This window comes from Python bivittatus, unplaced genomic scaffold (assembly GCF_059951505.1).
Source record: "Python bivittatus isolate LINGU-HERP-01145 unplaced genomic scaffold, Pbiv_v1 ctg000020_np1212, whole genome shotgun sequence".
NCBI lineage: Eukaryota > Metazoa > Chordata > Lepidosauria > Squamata > Pythonidae > Python > Python bivittatus.
The window spans coordinates 119299484-119319111 of NW_028277030.1; the positions used below are offsets into that span (position 1 = coordinate 119299484).

At 37.5% G+C, this 19628-nt stretch overlaps 1 protein-coding gene across 2 annotated transcripts in view; it reads left to right on the forward strand.

Annotated features, from left to right (window-relative positions):
• Positions 1 to 19628, forward strand: part of EPAS1 (endothelial PAS domain protein 1) — a 127646-nt gene that overhangs the window by 22485 nt on the left and 85533 nt on the right. The window contains exon 1 of one of the 2 annotated variants that reach the window (XM_088147795.1): positions 325 to 479. The exons of the other annotated variant lie outside the window; for it this stretch is intronic. Within the exon in view, the coding sequence (XP_088003921.1) occupies positions 424 to 479 (56 nt within the window). The 5' untranslated portion in view covers positions 325 to 423. Of the gene's footprint in view, positions 1 to 324; positions 480 to 19628 lie in introns of those variants that run through there. 2 annotated transcript variants of the gene reach the window in all.

Here is a 19628-nt window from a genome sequence, read left to right on the forward strand (position 1 = left end):
GGATTGTGCTGGCAAGATAGAAGGGAAGGTGGGGTCACATTGATACTACAGAAATCACTGGGGTTATTTCAATATGTTTTATTAGCTTCATGCTTCTGTGGATTATATATATTCTAAATAAGGGATGGAGGGGTGCGGGTTTATTTATTTATTTATTTAGGGTGAGGGCTGGGGGACAAGCAGGCTGCTTTTACTTCTCATCACTTTTGCCACTCAGCTGCCTTTTGTAGAGAACGGCAAGGATGAGAGGCTGCTGCTGTCCCATATCACCCTCTAAGTACCAGTGGACTGAAGCCAAGTTTCAGTCCAATCCCAGATAAAGTCAAGAAGGAGAGGGGAGTGAGTTAGCAAGCAGCCATGGTTTCTGCTAATCTTCCTTAACATTGTTGAAGCTTGCTCATCTCATCTGGCCAGAGGGAGAAGATGGCCGAGCAACCGGGGAGGAAGAAGCAAGAAAAACAGTTGAGTCTGGGGCACAGGTGAGATCCTCTAGTCTATTCTTTTCAAAATCCACCTCTTCCAGAAGGTCTGTATTCTCTTGTTGAAAGTAAAGTAAATATTTATATAGTTGGACTCGTGCATGTTCTTCCCTTGTTTCCTCCTTTTTTTCCTTTCCACCATGATTTTCCCCTACTTGAAAAATTCATACTGCAGTTCTCATGGGTCAGTTCCCATAGCCAGGATTGGTATCTTTGCTTTTGTTGTTCTGTAAAGTAGTGAAGTTCACAATGCTGTATAAACACTAACAGTGATAATAGTGGTCCCTTTCTTAAGGAAAAACTAATTTTAAGAAAAGACAGGTGTATAAAAAAAAACCCCAATAAAATATATCTTGTCCTTTCATTGAAGTGCAAAGGCAGGGACAGACGCATATTGCCTTTAAAGCACTGATTGATTAAAAGCAACCTATGAAATCTATGTGTCTGTCAGTTAAATGTCAACAGCCATTCTAAAGCTTATGTGAAATTTTGTATTCTGTCTGGTATATGCGATGGCAAGTTCAACTTTTTTCTTTACTTCTCCAAATTCTAAAATCATAATTGAATCTATTACTTTAAGGCAGCAATTAGCAATATTATGATGGCCAAAGGGGTCCCTTAATGTTTGGGGAGGGGGAATCTGTAGTCAAATACAGGGGGGAATTTTAAATTCTTTGGAATTGTTACTGTGTACTGTTTTTGACCCAGCAGTTAAGATGTTTAATAGGAAGAGTAGGTGACAATTACTTTTAAAGTTTTGGCAAAATGTTCAGGATCGTACAATGAGAGAGGCTGTTTTTCAATTTGAGTTGCATGTGATCTATTTTTAGATTAATGTCTAGCTATTCAAAGTAATCAGCTCTCAAGCAAGGGGAAACACCCATTCTTCTTATGTAACAGCAGCATTGCACTTTTTGCCAGTTCCAGTTAGTGCAAGTGTCAGATCTCAGAAGGAAGAGGCATTGGGAGGCATATCTTGATTGGAGCTCCGTGTCTCCATTGCTCTGCTGCAGCCAGGTCACAAAGATACTGCCTTCCACCAAAGGCGGGCTGTAGCAGATAAGTCTGTCCGAAGGTGTCTGAGCTTAAAGATAAAAGGGGTGGGTGGGTTGCTAAATGCTGGATGTTTTCTGCTTCATGGACTGCTGTCTTCTCAGTGCTTAAATTCTTTGTATCTCCAATGTAGCTTTCAAAAGCAAAGCTTGGAATGACTAACATCTTGTTGTCATAATAGAGTTCAACTTTGATCGACAACACCGTGGGGTTTAGCCCCATTCTCCTCTATTTGGAATCTAGGCATTGAGTTGCTGACATTGTATTAATGGCAAATGTACTTCTGAAGCTGGGCATAGTACTGGATAACTGGGACTACATATAAAGGTCACAAGAAGGACTTTCAGACAAAACAATATAGCTTGGAGAAGCCTGTCAGATGCCAGAAAGAGAATAAAAGGAGTGATAGAGAAGGAGGAACATTTGTGGCTCTGGCCCCTACCATGGCAATGCAAGCCTTATAGGAATAGGGCCCAAGAAGAAAAAGATTATGCACCCCTAATCTAGGGCACCTGTAGCCAGCTTCTAGAGACTCTTCTGAGATAGCAGCCTACAAATGAATAAGCATGCTTTAAATGCTGTACAAAGAATTGCTAAATGAAATAACTTGCATCAAAATTCATGGCATTTGGAGTATAGGTTGACTGCCTCAGCAAATGTGATCTCAGAAGCTAAGGAGGGTCACCTAGATTTGAATGGGGATCACTTGAGGGCTCTTGGTTAAACCTGGAACTTGAAAACCATCCTGGAAGAAGACAAACCATTTCTGTTACCCTTCCAAGAAAACAGCACAGATGCCATCACCAAGAGCTGAGCTTGATTCAGTAGTGTCTTTAACTTTTATACTTTTGACTTCTTCAGCTGTGCAAAAAAGGTAGCTGGAACATTCCTCTTCAAATCTTCTAAGAAACTGAGGAGAGAAAGATGGCTACTAAAGTAATTGTGTTACAGAGAAATGGTTTGGGGTTTTCTTTTGATTTCAAAAGCAGTACAGTTTGCAGTTGCAAAAGGGTTTTGCAGAGACTACATACAGCCTATGGAAACTGCAGAGGAAACATGGTTTCTTTGAAACATGCTGGCTTGTTCTTATTTCTTCAAGGAGTTACTTGCAAGATCCACACTACAAAAGGGAGGGTTTGTAGTATACTATACTACTCAGCTTGAAGAGGATAGAAACATTTGCTCCCTTTCTGCCCTGAAAGGGAAATAATTGTACTCTACAGGCAAATTATGTACAAGCGACTTTAGGCCTATTATGAGGCCTTTAATAGTGGGTGTTAGTGAGCAAACAATCTACAGCAGACTTTTTAGGCTAAGGACAAGTAGTGGGTATGAAACTAAAATCAGCAACAATTGCCTTTATTTAAAATTGGAGAACAAGAGGGATTTCATGGATACGCGTGTTGGTTGGAACTGGAAGCTTCAGTTCATAGAGAAGGTTTCTCTAATCGGATGCCATTCAGATGTGTGGGTTTCCAGTTCCCATGTCCACCTGAGCAGCAGAGCTTTTTCTGCTAGAATGCTTCTGCTCATACTGTGTAAATACTGTGTCAGATGGTAGTGCTGTACTGATAAAGTATTTCTTGCTGATACTGCTACTTATTATGTTAAGAGCACTTTTACACATGATACATTAGGATGATTTTTATAGCATAATAAAAACTTTCATTATAAAAAGGTTCTGCAACCTGCTTTGCATTGTGGAAGATGGAGAAGTCTATTGATGCGTTCCAGAGAATGTGTGCAGGCTGAAAGGGGGGAGTGGGAGAGGACACCTGTATAAGACTTGTGCATGGGTTGCCAATACTTCCTGACCACCCCTCTTTTATTTTTTGTATCCTTTTCACTAAAAAAAATAGGGAGCACCCTGAGGAACAAAGTGTTAGCCTCTAGCATTGTCGTATCTCTTTCTGATAATACCTCTGGGTTCCACATACTCAAATGCAATCTGGGAAAGTAAAAAGAGTGAGTTGTTCAGTTTATGCTTTGCTTTAAAATGTGCCCATCTACCCCAAAAAGGCCAGAAGGTAAGTTGTGATGATAAAAAGCAGGGTGGGGAATGGGGGTAGAGGAATAACCTTCTGCTACATGTCAGATTTGCAGCTGGTTACACATCTTTTATTGTAGTAGTTTGTGAGAGTGTCATGGCCTCTTCTCAAAAGTCCAAGTGTAACACATTTGCTCAGAAACGTTGGGGATTCCTGGGCTAGCAAACCTCTTCTGTTTCATACAAATTATTTTTCTCAGTATTAGGGAGGAGACGGTGTGCGTGGTTTTTCTTCTTCTTTTTTAAAGAAACTATCTTTTTTCTTACAGCATTATGTTATGCTAGGGCTATTGCCCAAACTATTAGCAAGTACAGTAAACCTATAATCCTGTTCCTCTTGATTTTACACATTGTGAGGTATATCTTTAATATCTATAGTTTATTTGAGGAAATTTCAGTTCTGTTCTAGATTTTTTAATAATTTTGTTGGGTTTTTTCATAAGACGCTCTTAGTGAAAAGAGGGACCACTTTTCTAGATCTCAGAGTTTCTGTCTTGAATGTCTTTTTGTGGTACAAATGTACGTTTCGGGATGCCTGTTTTTGTATCTTCCTTGTCTGCTAGAAAGATCTGATAGGTGCTGGCCCTTATTGTTAATGAGAATCATCAATAAAATGATTAGTGATATTTACCAATTAATACTGATGACTAAGTAATTTAAATGATTTAGTGATTCATGTTTCTGGCTATCATCCCTGATGACAAAACCAATATACACTTGTTTGTTAATATAGTTAGGAGCATAAGAGAAATCTTGCTAGTTCAGATCAGAGGCTGACCTCATCCAGCCTCCTGTTTTTCTCAGTTGCTAACCAGATGCTCATGGGAAGCCTGCAAGCAGGACAGGGAAGCACAATAGTTTTATCCTCTTTGGTGTTCCTCAACTACTGATACTGAAATGCCACTGTCTTTATTAGTAGAGGTAATATGAAGCCATCATCATTAGTCAGCATAAGGTTATCTTCTATTAATTAACCAGTTACATGGTCTTCTGGAAGGGTTCATCCTACTCAAACCCCACCCCAAACCATAATGTCCAATTAAGTATGTTGTATAGCCCACCTTCTACAGAACTGTCCTCATCTTCTCTTTCTGGTATTTTATTTTTTTGTTACATCATGTAGTCTTTTATTACTTGCCACTACTTTTTCTAACCTGTATATAGATCATAACAGAAACATTTCCCTTTGTCTTATAGCACAGAGAAGGAGAGGCAGAAGCATTCCAGAGTTATGGTACTTTTAGTAGTTTTGCAGTTAAACGGGATTCATTTAAAAAATGTTAAAGGCAAATGTTACAGTCCCTTTGTCCAAGTTCTTCTATCTGAGTCAAAGAAAGGTGTTTTAGCTAGTATGTGCCTGAATGCTAAATGAATAATGCATACAGTCGTTCTTAAACCAGGAGTAATTTGGGTATAGCCTGGGTGTAATGGAGCAATTTGTAACTGCTTGTTTTTGAGTCAAGGATTAAGTTTTGGAATGCTGCTGCCAAGACGCTTGTGTAAAACAACAGAGTCTATATTCTTTCAGACTGGTAAAAGGGATAGCTAGTCAAACAATTTAAGAACCATTGTTCTAGAGGGCCTCTCCTGTCTGGATCAATTTATGTAGGATGCTCAGCAGGCTGCAGAAGGTATGAAGAATTTTCTGCTGGTGGAAACTTCTATTGGTAGAATGTCATATTTAGATTTTTCATGTGCATTTTATCACTACAGCACATCGTCATATATGCTTTTCTGTTGACACCAAAGTAGTGAAGTAGTAAAGCCCCATATGTTTACAGAAAAGGATACATGTAATTTTATTATTTTTAGTAATTGGCTTGATACCACCTAGGCAATGCTGTGACAGTAGCTCCCATAATCCTCATTCCTGGCTGGAAACTCCAGGAGTTATAATCCCAACACTTTGGAGGGCCTAAATATAATGTCATTGTTTGAAATTGGGTAGTTGATCATCACCTTTTCAAAACCTGGCAATTTATGCAATTGAGAGAACCAGTCTTAGAAAAGATTTTGCTTATTTTTTTTCCTGCTTTCAAGAATCCAAGACATAGCACTACTGTAGGTGATTAAAGTAACACTAGAATTTTTTTCTCACTCACTCACTCCCTCAGTTATATTTCTGAGCCTCGCATCTTTTTATGGCTCCTGCCATGATTTAGTTGTCTATAGCTAATACAGCATTGTATCTTGACAAACCAGAAAATAGGCTAGGTAATTCTTTTCCTGCTGCTAATAACAGCACCATTGGATCTTGTTTTCCACCAACTGCATGCTAAACAAATGCTGATTAACTAATTCTTCCACTCATCATGCAGCCATCAGTGTAAGGATTATTAATTTGACAATTCCATGGAGCAAAATGGGGGAAAGGCCAAGAGCAGGCATGCCTGGAATGTCTGTCTGGCATGATCTGTGTGCTTATCTTTCTCTTACAGACATTGGTAGTGCCTGTGCTTCAGCTGGATTATGCTGAACATATCTATGGCTACATTAAAAATGTTCGCATAATGCTTTTTTTAGAAGTTTTGAGATTTGTTTATTTTTCTCACACCTTACCCCCAGAAAAAGAGGACCATATTGCTGAACTTTATCAAATATTATCTACCTTTCTTTGTGGGGGATGTATATCGCCTCCCATGATACTGTAGAGCAGTGTTTCTCAACCTTGGCAACTTTAAGATCTGGGGACTTCAACTCCCAGAATTCCCCAGCCAGCATAAAGTTGCCAAGGTTGAGAAACACTGCCATAGAGGATACAAAAGTACCAGTAGATCGCTTCTGCAGAAAACAGCTCTGGGTTGCCAGACAATATAATAAAGAAAAGAAGTATGTTACTGCCATTGCTGGGGCAGGCTGAGAGATCACCCTAAAAGGTGTCAGGCTCAGAAGTTTGGGGTGAGGGGCATTAAAAAAGAGAGATACTGTGCAGACTTTTATATATTCTGATTAATCAACTTTTTGTCACTTAGAAAAAGAACTGGAAAGTCTACATCTGCAAGTTTTCCTAATACTATGTATGTTTTTGTAAGTTAACATTCATTAATATACAGTATGTAGCTTATGACACATTGTTAGAGGTTTCTACGCCAAGAAACTGTTGGAAAATTTCTTTCACTGGGAAATTTTATGAAATCTTCTCCCAAATTCATTGCCTTTATAGGCGCAACTGGATTTGCAAAGTGCACTAATGCTTTGCAAGTCCAGTTGCACCTAGATCTACTGCTTACTCAAAAGATAGTCCCCAGAGATCACTGGAACATCATCTCTGAACAGCAATAAATGTTTTTTTCTTTATTATCTAGCCTGAAAAATTCAGAAGAACATAGTGCTTATATACTGTTTTGTAACTGCTAAATTAGCCTAATGAAAATACTTTCCTGATATGGATTTTGCATATTTTCTTATGACTAGCTCATTAGAAAACATCTACAGTTGCTTTTGGTGTAGCTTGGAATTGTACAGTGGGAGAAGACTATTTTTTTTTCCTTTTTAAAAAATGTAATAGATATTTAGAAGCACAACCCAGAAAAAAGTAGGTAGAATCGAGATTTACAAGCTATATAAAAATGACTAAAAATTTGAAGTAACATTAGATCAGTGCTGTATCTAAGAGTGATCAAAACCATTATTAAAGTCAGGTCAATATTCAATAATTAACAAAGGCAACCAGAATAAGAATCATAAGTCAGAATGCACAGTTAATAAGCTTTCTATCTGATTTAAAAAGTGTTATTCTTATTTAACAAGTCAGGCAAAAACTAATATATTAAAGTCTTATGGTAAGAGAAATTCTAACTTGGGATGTAGTATGAATCCATATGTATAATCTATGAATGGCTTCCAAACTGAAATTAAATTCTGTACCAGACTTAGTTTTCAAAAACAATTCAAATCAAACATTTATTTGAACATTCAAATAAATAACACAGTTTAGTTTGCCATTCTTTTAAAGAAGGAATTATATGTGATTTCCAATAAAAGGCATAAAGTATCCTAACTGCTGTTATCATACACAGAGCCAACTCTATATGCTTGTAGGAATATAATATTTATTGATATTGAACAGAAAAACAGTTGGTGGAAGAGAGAATTGAGAAGACGATTTTATGTATCTAAAGTTGGGATTAAATTCTCTGAATGGTATTTTTTTTTCCTAAAGACTTGATGAAGAACTCAATTTTGGCTCCTATTGATAAAAATATATTTCTTCATCTAACAAACTGATCCTTTTGTCTCTATTTCTATCAAGAATCTTCTGTGTCTAACCTGAAGATGGAGTTTCTGAGTAACTTCTAGATTTTATGTATGTACATGCAAAGGATCAACCATTATTTGTTTGTTTCATCCCAACAGGCTTAGGAACAATTCTTGGTCCTGAAACTGTCACCTGGAAGCAGACCATAAAATGACTTATGCCATGGTTGCTAAGTCTTTGGTGTAGGACTTTGTCAGAAGCCTTTGAAAATCTGTAGTCTCCTTCCACATTTCATCAGAGATTGCAACTTGAAATAGAGTCCATGATTTCAGCTCCAGCACCCATTTTTCTTCGCTTTTTTAAATAATAACTTTATTTTTTTTTAAAAAGGAACAGTAAAAACAAAAACTAATATTGAGAGAAAGAAGAAGAAAACTGAAAAAAGAGAAAAGTAAAGATCAAAGGTGCCAAAAAGAAAAGAGAGAAACAACAAAGGAAAAAAAGAATTGACTTCCAACTCTCCTTGCAACAGATATACAATATACCTCAAGCTCTTACTCTAAATTTAAAACATAGCTTCCACTATTTCTATTAACCCATATTATTTCTAATCATCAAATCCATACAACATAATTTCATTTTTTTCTGTTTCCCATAAAAAGTCCAAAAAAGTTTTCAGTTAGCATTAAAATTATACAATGTCTCATCTTATATCAAAGCCATCAATTTCGCCATCTCAGCCAATTCCATCAGCTTCACCATCTATTCACCATTGATTCTTCCACTGTAGGTAATGTTTCATCTTTCCACCTCTGTGCATATCAAAGCCTTGCTGCTGTTATCATATATAAAATCAAAGTTCCATGAGTTTTTTCCAACTGCTTGTCCATCAAACCCAAAAGGAAAGTCTTTGGTTTTGATTGAATATTAATATTTAAAATCTTCTGTATACAAATATGTATCTCATTCCAATTTTTTTGTTTTGCTTTTTTTACAAGTCCACCAGAGATGATAAAAGGTCCCTCTTGTTCACACTTCCAGCATACATTCGAAGTAACTTTATACATATAAATTTATAAAATGTATACGTATAGAATTTATAAAATTCTTCCCAGCAATGACAATTGTAACTGTCTTAACATATCTCTTTTAACTTCATTCCAAGGCTTAACATAATTATTTTGAAACATTATACAATTATTATTTGTCAAATTCACCCTATTTTTTCTTCTCCATTTTCCTTCTCTGTTTCTTATTCTTTATTTACTTCTTTTCTTAATGAAGTGTTGAGGAGAACATGAAAATGCATGGTATTCTATGATTTTTTTAATTAGGACAAATTTTAAAAAGATATGCCTTAAATAGGGCTTTTGGTATAAAATAATTGCATCACATGGGCAAAATGTTCCAACATTTCAATGTGTGATTGATTTTCTGTGGTGTTGTTCTGAATCATAGCTTAATCCTAGGAAATTTAGGGAACAACTGCATAGAGTCATAACTATAATACTGTATTAAGTGGCCTTTTCTGCCTTTGTGAGGTGCAAAGAGCGCATAGGGGTATGTGTGTCATGCCGGTCCACCTGCTTTTCATGGTCAGCAAAGGAGGATCTCTATTCTTTGACGGGATGAAAACTTCACAAACTCTCAGTGATGTTGTGTTATTTGGTGCAATGGGAGAAAATAAGAGCCCTTCTCTTTCCGGATTTTACATCACTTCTTATAGGGTGCCTTACTCTTAATCTGAAATAAGAGCAGCCTGCATTCTTTAAAACCAGTGAGACTTCTATGATAGTGGGAGGTCATGTAACAGATTGGTTTCATAGGCTCTCTGCAGTGACAGTGAACTCAGAAGGGCTTGCTCTCATGGGATTGTCAGAAAGGAAAAGAGTTTGTTCTGTTCTATACAGCTACATGTTGGGAGCCCTGAAGGGACAACATGTACGCCAGGCATCCTGACTCTTTGGGAAAGCTTTGACTTTTGATCTCAATGGATAATGAAAAGGATGGGGAGGAGAGGAACTTAATTTAGATCCAATTACAGTATGCAATGCCAGCTATACGCAGTACAGTTTCTCTTTCTTCTTCAGCCAAGCCTTTTGAGTTGCAGTAATCATATTTTTAGTTACTTTTGCTGAGTTTTAATTGTTTATATTTTATTTTCTTTTTATTAGAGCTACCATCTGAATCCCAGTGATAAAATGGGTAAAATGGAGAGACACACATTGAAACTGTTCTTTCTTGACCGGAGCTTTTTTATTTTGAAAGAGCATGGAGTAAGGCTACGCAGAGGTCTGGATGCAAGAGGCAAAACATGATTCAGAGAGTGTGGATGAGTATGGAACACTCCTCAGGAACACCTTAAAGCCATTTCGTATTATCCTGGGATCAGACAGTTACTTCTGCGGTTGATGTGCTATCCTAGGAAAAGACTGTTTGAATAGGGTGTCCCTGACAAATGCTATTTGTGTGGCCATGGACTCTCCAAATTACATCTGCTCTTTGAATCCTGTTCTCTGCATAGCCCTAGACTGAGTATATTTTCTAGAATTTTTATTTGTAGTAGACTGTATAGATAAGGTGGCAGACATGGAGCTGGGGCTGCTAAATGAAATCATTCTAATGGGCTGCTAATGTTTTCTGAAGTAATCTAGTGGGTTTGCTCTGGTTGCCTGAATGGCAGAATGGCAGCACTGCCTGAGTTAAGTCTTTAGGATATCAGGAGAAGCAGTAGGCCATGTGCACGTTTATTCTTTTGCAATCTGCAGTTGTTGTTCTAGATTTTTCTATGCAACTTCTGAGATTTTCTTCTTCAAAGAAAATAAATAACTGCTGCAATGGACTTGTTATACTTTAAGGAACTACCTACATCTCCCTGTTTTTATCTTAAATGTATGTCTTTCTGTTCAAGAGCCTGCTTTTCTGCCTTCATTCTCATATGCAACTCTTTCTTATTCCTTTAATGTGTGTAATGTGCTGGTTTGTGGATGCATATTTTGTGTCCAACCTAGAGTTAGTAGATGCGGACAAGAATGTCCGCATCTACTAACAGTTTTTGCAAAACATTAAGACTGAAGGACTTCTTACAATAGGTAACAAAGGCATTTTAGCTAGTGCAAAAAAATATATATATATATTGATGGATATTTATTATTTCTCAATTCTAGGAAAATCTTAAAGTAGGATTGGTACAGGACTCTGTGAATCAAAGTCACCTTCTTTTCTTCCTTAACTTTGCATTTTTAAGATGCTATGTGATAGATAATAGGCATGGACTAGTAAGTTCTAGTAAGCTACCTAAGGAAATGAATGACACTAAAATAATAGTTACTAAGATGCATTCTTATAATACAGAAATATGAATATGCAGGAAACTTGCACATTGAATCCCATTGCTATCAATCCTGTTTTAATTAGGGCTAATTAAAACAGGATAACCCAGTGTTATCAGTCAGAAAATTTTAACTGGAAATATATCACATATATTAAAAATATATATGCAAATAAAATAAACCATACATGTATTTATGTGTGTGTGTGTGTGTCTGTGTGTGTGTGTGTGTGGTTTATTTATATTCTAGTTTTTTTTGATGCCAGTATTAAAAGTGGAATGTACCTGGTGTTAGAAGGTTGGGGCATGTAGACATTTTTATATATTAAGGCATTTAGATGTTTAAACATTTATCTTTATATATTATACAATATATAAAGATAAATGTTTAAACATCTAAATGTCTTAATATATAAAAATGTCTACATGCCCCAACCTTCTAACACTGGGTTGCTAGACAATATTTTATCCAGCCATTGAAAGGGTTCACACATTGTGGTCAGACATGGGGAATTTTAATGATGGTTTGTTGAATTAGCCACACAGTTGACTTAGCCAGCTAAACTGTAATCCATGGTTTACAAACCACAGTGGCTGTGTTCATATAACACTGCAAGCTGAATCTCCCCAAAACTTGCTGTGCTGACTGAAGTGAATGCACTGAAAGGCTCATACCTGCTTAGCTTCCTCAAAATTGCTGTATCTAACTTATTCACCTTGGACAAATTCCAGTTAAGTTGATGGAATGATTAAAAACACAGGTGTAGTCTTCCCCAGTTGTTTAACAAGGCATCCTACTTCCATTCAAGCAGGGCCTTTGCAGGATGGCATCTAGAATTTGGAATATTTTCCACAAAGAGGCTGTTCAAGCTGCTGCCTTACTTATGTTCTGCTGATTGGCTATTTTTTATTCAGGTTTTTTAACTCTGTCCTATTGCATGTTTTTCTTAGATGCCATTCTGATATTCTATGATCTGTGGATTCATTATATGTATGGACAAGTTCTGTTTTGTTCAAAGGCCTTCTTTTAATATAAGATTAAATAAATAAGTTCATAAACTAATTATCCATCCTCCCTTGAGCAAAACCGGCTAGAATTTACCTGTTTTGTAGTCTTCTAATTGGGGACTGCAATCTACAATCTAGTAATTGTAATCATAATTCAGTATTTACTTTAGCCACTAATGAAAAGCTAATATTTTTTGTCTTGATATCTGCATCATAGGGTGTGTATTTTACTACTTACCAAAAATAAAGAGATTTTTCTTTTCTCATAAGTTCCATGGAAACTAAATACCTTTGAATTTGCATCTGCATGACCATAGCAGATATATAAATTCCACTTTCTTGTGAGTAGCCATAAAAGGTTTGTCTTGTATTAAGCTTTTTAAGCTATGGCATAACATTCATTCCAAGGGCTCTTCCCAGAGAATTTGTTAGGCTGTGGTGTATTTAGCCCAGCCTCCTTGCCTGCCTGCAATAAGTTCCTATAAATCAGTTGTGTGGCTTAAAACTTCATTGCCTAGGGAGATGATTCATACTTGAGGTATATTGGATGAAAACAGAGGAAATGGACACTGTAAGCAGTGGTGTCAAATCTCAATTTGTCTTACATAAAAACATATACAACTGTTACAGACAATGGGGGTAGAGTTTAGAAAAAACAGGAATGCCAATTGAAGGATTTGTAACTTAAACAGTTATAATAAAATGTTTTTCTGTAATACTTATATTTTTTTTCTTTGTGGCCAAATTTATTGTACAGCAAAAATGTGTGAGGATTATGAAAGCTAAATATATATCTGGAGGATACAAGATTGGAGATAACTGGATCAGGAGAAGGTGGCTCCAAAGGAAAATAAAAACATTCTTGCTTGCTGTCTCTCTTTCTCTCTCTCTTACAAACACCCACACACAGACTTTGAATGGAGCTCTAAAACCTAAGCTAAGATTTTGTTGCCATGTTTTCTATAGCAATCTTACTGCACCATTCTGAGCTCAGTGCCATTTGCAAGAAGTCTTCAAAGCTATCCTTGCATATATTTGTGTTAGAATGATCAGCCTCAAAGGTTCCAGGTTATGGATGACTATGGACAACATCTTTCTGCCCAGAAGAAGATAGTTGATGTTTCAGAGGAGTTACTTAAAAACAACATGCTTTTTATACTCCATCTGAGCTATTTTCCACAAATAAAACTATACATTTCTAGTGTTCACCACCTAAGAATTGTGTTTATACTGGGTTGAGCAAACACATGGGTGACTTGTAGCTCTAGGGACAAGGGTAGCGCCTAAGCATGTTCTTTGCAGCCTGCAGATCCTCCTCCCCATTGCTGAAAATTGGTAGCACAATTTCTCACAGTATGGAAACAAAAAGCACATAAAAAACAGTATAATTCCTATGGTAGTTTAACATAAATGTGGGGGAAAAAAGCCTCCTGCAAACCAACAAGCAGAAGAGGGGGACAGCATCCACCTACTCACCTATCTAGTGACCTGCCCATGGTGGTCACTAAGTTCCCCCAAAATAGTAAAGGGAGGCCTGCAGCCACCAAAAAGCTGCCCTCTACAGCTAAACAATGCTGCAAAAATACATAAACTTCCCCAAACTGTGATCACGTGTTGCCCAGAGAACACTTTGAAACAATATATTCTGAAAATGTGACAACAGCTTTAATTGGCCTTGATTTGTCTGTGTTAATGGGCAGAGCAAGTGCTGGAGCCCATGTAAAACAAATTTGTTGTCCCTTTTGTCTGCTGTGCTAGTTAATGAAATAAAAAACTAAATTATTTCCAATTAAATATAATTGGCAGATGAGCAATGGTAAAATACAACAGAGCCTACCATTAGCAACTGAAATTGATCATCCTTTCTGTGTATGTGGTTAACTCTGGTCCTCCCCCTGTTTTTTCTTTCTCTTACTCTCTTTTCTTCTATCAAGATCATTTTTCCAGCATGAGTTTGATGTAGTAAACATTGTTGTCTTCTTTCTTTTTTAAGCCGAGAACAAACTTCCTGTGTTTCTGGTCTATTCTTAGCCTTTTGTTACCCGATCTTTTCCATCAGTTTGCACTGAATTTGTCTTATCAAAGGGTGTGGTCAATCTAAAGTAATGAAATAAGTCATAATTAGTCTTAAGACATCATTAAGCCTAATGTGGAGTATGTGTGTGTTAATGATGCAAACGTTATTTATTGGGGAAGGGTGGGGAGGATGTTATGATTAAAAGAATAATTTATTTTGTACAGTACTTTGATGCCCCTCCTCTCATTTTTACTAAGAGATAATGCTTTCATTATCAAAAGTTAAAAAATTAACAGCTTCATTGAAATATAAACATTGTGTATTTTAATTTGCAGCTATATAAGTTAAGCGTGAAAATTTCTTTTGTATTCCCTGGTCTGCTTTGAGTGGGGATAGCCTGCCAAATAATATCCTGTGCTTGCCAGTTTCCAAATGTCAAGGGCAGTTCGTGTTGCATTTTATTGAGGTCTGTGGAGGAAGAATCACTGTGCTTTTTGCTACTTTCCCAGCTCCTGTTCGCCTCCTCCCCCACCCCCAGTATAATTTCATAATACACTTGTATGCAGATGTGTTCATCAGGATATCCAATCACAATCACTGCTGACCAAGTCCAAAGGCTGTTAATAGGAGCAAATACACAGTACCTTTCCTGGTGGTGTCTGTGTAAACTCAATTACTTTCTTTCATTGGAGTAAATGGCTGCCATTCACTTTGGTAGGTAATATGAATGAACAAGTTGCGGTTCCTCCTATTGCAAATTGCCAACACTTAAAGATCACACTAGCTTCCTGATTTGCAAAGGAACCCAAGGGGACTGAGGCACATAGCTCTACTTCCTTTGATGCCTGAATGTATTAGTTTTTTAAAAGATCCTTTGATGCTTTTAAAATGTGGGCAGATAACATGCTATAGTAGAAATAATCTGTATTTTTACTTATTCTTTGTAATAAGATCCCCACATTGCTTTGTTCTGGAAGTTTAACTATTTTCCCAGAAAAAATATAGAGGTATTGTCAGGGGTTGGCTGTGAGTAAATTCAGTAAATACCCAGGGTGGAGTAGGATTAACTGTTAAACCTGAACTACCATCTCAGCCATGAAAACTCAGGTGGCTTGGATCAGTCACTATGCCTCAATCCAATCTACCTCGAAGCATCATTGTTTTTACAAAAAGAAATTGAAGGAGGGGGTGCAGTCTATTCTTGGAGGAAGGCAAGATATAAATCCAACAAACAAATAATAAACAACTTTACCAGTTTTCATCTGATAAAGTGTGTTTTGTAACTGGCCAAAGACAGACGAACAAAAAATGGTTGAGAATCATTTAGCAGGGACAGAGATGTGTGTCAGCAGCTGGGCTTCTTTTGAAGACTCATGTTGCGCAAGCCTAGCCTAAACCATCTACTCTGTTGGATTGATTTAGGAACTCTTGTCGTACTAGAGATAGAAATTATTAGGAAGATCAGAAAGTGACATACATTTTTCATTCCCCCAAAATGTGTCTCCTTCATCTTTAGTTTTTCAACTAAGGTACAAACAAAAAGGTAACATTGTACAGGAGGCAGCAACTAAAACCATCCCAAAGAAAAAGAAATGCAAGAAAGCAAAATGGCTGTCTGATGAGGCTTTACAAATAGCTGTGGAAAGAAGGAATGCGAAAAGCAAGGGTGAAAAGGAAAGATATAAGCAGCTGAATGCAGATTTCCAGAGAATAGCAAGGAGAGATAAGAAGGCCTTCTTAAATGAACAATGCAAAGAAATTGAGGAAAACAATAGAATGGGGAAGACTAGAGATCTCTTCAAGAAAATTGGAGATATGAAAGGAACGTTTAGTGCAAAGATGGGCATGATAAAGGACAAAAAAGGCAGGGACCTAACAGAAGCAGAAGAGATTAAGAAGAGGTGGCAAGAATACACAGAAGAACTATACAAGAAAGATCTTAATGTCCCTGATGTCCACGCTGGTGTGATCACTGACCTTGAGCCAGACATCCTAGAGAGTGAAGTCAAGTGGGCCTTAGGAAGCATTGCTAACAACAAAGCTAGTGGAGATGACAGGATTCCAGCTGAGTTATTTAAAATACTAAAAGATGATGGTGTTAAAGTGCTGCACTCAATATGCCAGCAAGTTTGGAAAACGCAACAGTGGCCACGGGATTGGAAAAGGTCAGTTTACGTTCCAATTCCAAAGAAGGGCAACGCCAAAGAATGCTCAAACTATCGCACAATTGCACTCATTTCACATGCTAGCAAGGTTATGCTCAAAATCCTACAAGCTAGGCTTCAGCAATATATGAACCGAGAACTACCGGATGTACAAGCTGGGTTTCGAAGAGGCAGAGGAACTAGAGATCAAATCGCCAACATTCGCTGGATCATGGAGAAAGCACGAGAGTTCCAGAAAAATATCTACTTCTGCTTCATTGACTATGCAAAAGCCTTTGATTGTGTGGATCACAACAAACTGTGGCAAATTCTTAAAGAGATGGGAATACCAGACCACCTTACCTGTTTCCTGAGAAATCTGTATGCGGGCCAAGAAGCAACAGTTAGAACCGGTCACGGAACAACCGATTGGTTCAAAATAGGGAAAGGTGTACGACAAGGCTGTATACTGTCACCCTGCTTATTTAACCTATATGCAGAGTACATCATGAGAAATGCCAGGCTGGAAGAATCACAAGCCGGAATTAAGATTGCAGGGAGAATCATCAACAACCTCAGATATGCGGACGATACCACCCTAATGGCAGAAAGTGAAGAAGAACTAAAGAGCCTCTTGATGAGGGTGAAAGAGGAGAGTGCAAAAGCTGGCTTGAAACTCAACATTAAGAAAACTAAGATCATGGCATCTGGACCCATCAATTCCTGGCAAATAGAAGGGGTAGAAATGGAAGCAGTAACAGACTTCATTTATTTGGGCTCCAAGATCACCGCAGACGGAGACTGCAGCCATGAAATTAAAAGACGCTTGCTCCTTGGGAGGAAAGCTATGGCAAGCCTAGATAGCATATTAAAAAGCAGAGACGTCACCTTGCCGACAAAGATCCGCATAGTCAAAGCTATGGTTTTTCCAGTAGTAATGTATGGCTGTGAGAGCTGGACCATAAAAAAGGCCGAGCGCCGAAGAATTGATGCCTTTGAACTGTGGTGCTGGAGAAGACTCTTAAGAGTTCCCTGGACTGCTAGGAGGTCAAACCAGTCAATCTTAAAGGAAATCAACCCTGATTGCTCATTGGAAGGATCGATAATGAAGCTCAAGCTCAGATATTTTGGCCACCTAATGCGAAGAGAGATCTCTTTGGAGAAGACCCTGATGCTGGGAAAGATTGAAGGCAAAAGGAGAAGAGGACGGCAGAGGATGAGATGGTTAGATAGCATCACTGAAGCAATGAGCATGAAACTGAGCAAACTCAGGGAGGCAGTGAAGGACAGGAAGGCCTGGCGCAATATGGTTCATGGGGTCACGAAGAGTCGGACACGACTTAACGACTAAACAACAACAACAACAACAAACAGAGTAATCAATTATAGTTGGCTTTTAAAGACTCTCTAATACAGCCTTCTCCAACTAGTTTCCCCAGCCTTTGGAAACCTGAAGTTCAGCATAGGTGGAAGACACCAAGTTGGAGAAGGCTGTCATAATGTACTGTACCCCTAGAGATAAAGAAAGCCTGTCAAAACAGCCTATGAAGAGGGTGCAAGAAATCTAGTTGTCAACATACAGTACTCCAGCTTCTAATAATAAACAGGCAGAAGTTGTTTGTAAACTGATTATTAAAGGACAAATACAAATGTGCCCTTATGCACAACAGCAAATCTTTTGTTTCCCAGAGTGAAGAATTGAGCTCAGGACTTTAATTTTATTTATTTATTTGTGTGTGTGTGTGTGTGTGTGTATCTCCATAATGTAAGAAATGTGTGTGGGGAAGAGGGGAGTCTATAACAGTAAACTTAAAAAAATTATGAAAGAAATATGCATACCTATTTATGTGTCTAAATATAGATGAGGTTATATCTGTCTTAAATATGGAAACAGAACAATACATTAAGCAAAAAATCTTAATTGATACCTTAAAGCAGAAAGAATAGCCAAGAGCAAAACTGCGTTGTTAAATGACCAAAAAAAAAAAAAAAGGCAGAAGTGACTCAATATGTAAGACTCAAGCTTATTGTCATTGTGAGGATATGAAGCAAGGCGAAAAAACAAAAATGACAGAATGGGATGCTTTCAGGAGGTGTGAAATAGGTATAAAGTTTGATACTCATTGGGACACGAAATTGGGCCAAGCTATCTAATAAAGACTTGTGTGCTTGAAGGCCACGGGCCTCAGTGGGTTTAAGTATCCTTGAATCTATGTATGGATTGTAACAATTAACCCAGATTTAAATTACAAAAAGTTGTTTTGGATTGTTCTTTTGGTGTTTTATTGCTGCAGTGAGATAATATGGAGATACAAAAAGGGTCTTGTAATCAAAATCCAAGGAACCAAATCCAGTGCCAGACCCAGTTGCCTTCCAGTAGCCCCTGTTACGTTGATGTCCCCTCAGCCCACGTGGCAGCAGCATTCCCATAGACTCTGGAAGGCTTCTGTTTAAATCTCCCAATTTCTTGCACTGTCCTGAAATGCCTGAGTTACTGTCACTCCGGACTTTCTGCCTGAATAGACAAATCTGACAGTTTCACATTCTCTTACACAGTTACATTTCATATTAGCCATGTGGTATGAGTGGACAATGATTATAATCATCATGATTATGTTAAGCATTTGTCAACAGAGTCACCAAGAGTTGAATTTTGTAATGTATGTAATTTATAAAGGAAATGCAGATCTCCTAAATCTAAATTCCTACCAGTTCTTGCTGGACAAGTGTAAGTGCTGGGTTGCACCTTGAGGCCCAGCATGTGTCTTAGGATACTGGCATCTAGCTTGCAGGCCGTTTCTCCTTGGAACTGTAAAAAAGGGGCAGGTTGAGGTCTGCCAGGATTATGCCCAATCAGATTGCTTGTTTTTGCTTATCAACAAAGTTTTCTTTGTCTTGCATAACCAGGCAATACTGTTTCCTTCCTTCCTTGCTTGCTTGCTTGCTTCCTTCCTTCCTTGAATATAATTTTTTATTAAGGATTTTCATTACAATAATAAAAACTAATACAACTAAACTTAAAAAGAGAATAGAAACAATGAATAAAAATTGCAAGAGAAAAGAAAGGGAAAAGAAAGAATATAATAAAGGAAAAGAAAAGAAATATATAAAGAAATGACTTCCAGCCTTCATTACAACAAGTATAGACAAGTATACAAGTATAACCCTATAAGGTTACAAACAGTTATCTCTTCATCCCATATACCATTCCTTATCTATATGCAAATCCATAAAACATCAACTTTTCAATCCTGGTATCAGCAAACTCCATAAAAGATTGCCAGAACTTTACCAAAAAAAGTCTTATTTTAATCTTGATTAAATAGACCAACTTTATATTTTTTTTTCCTT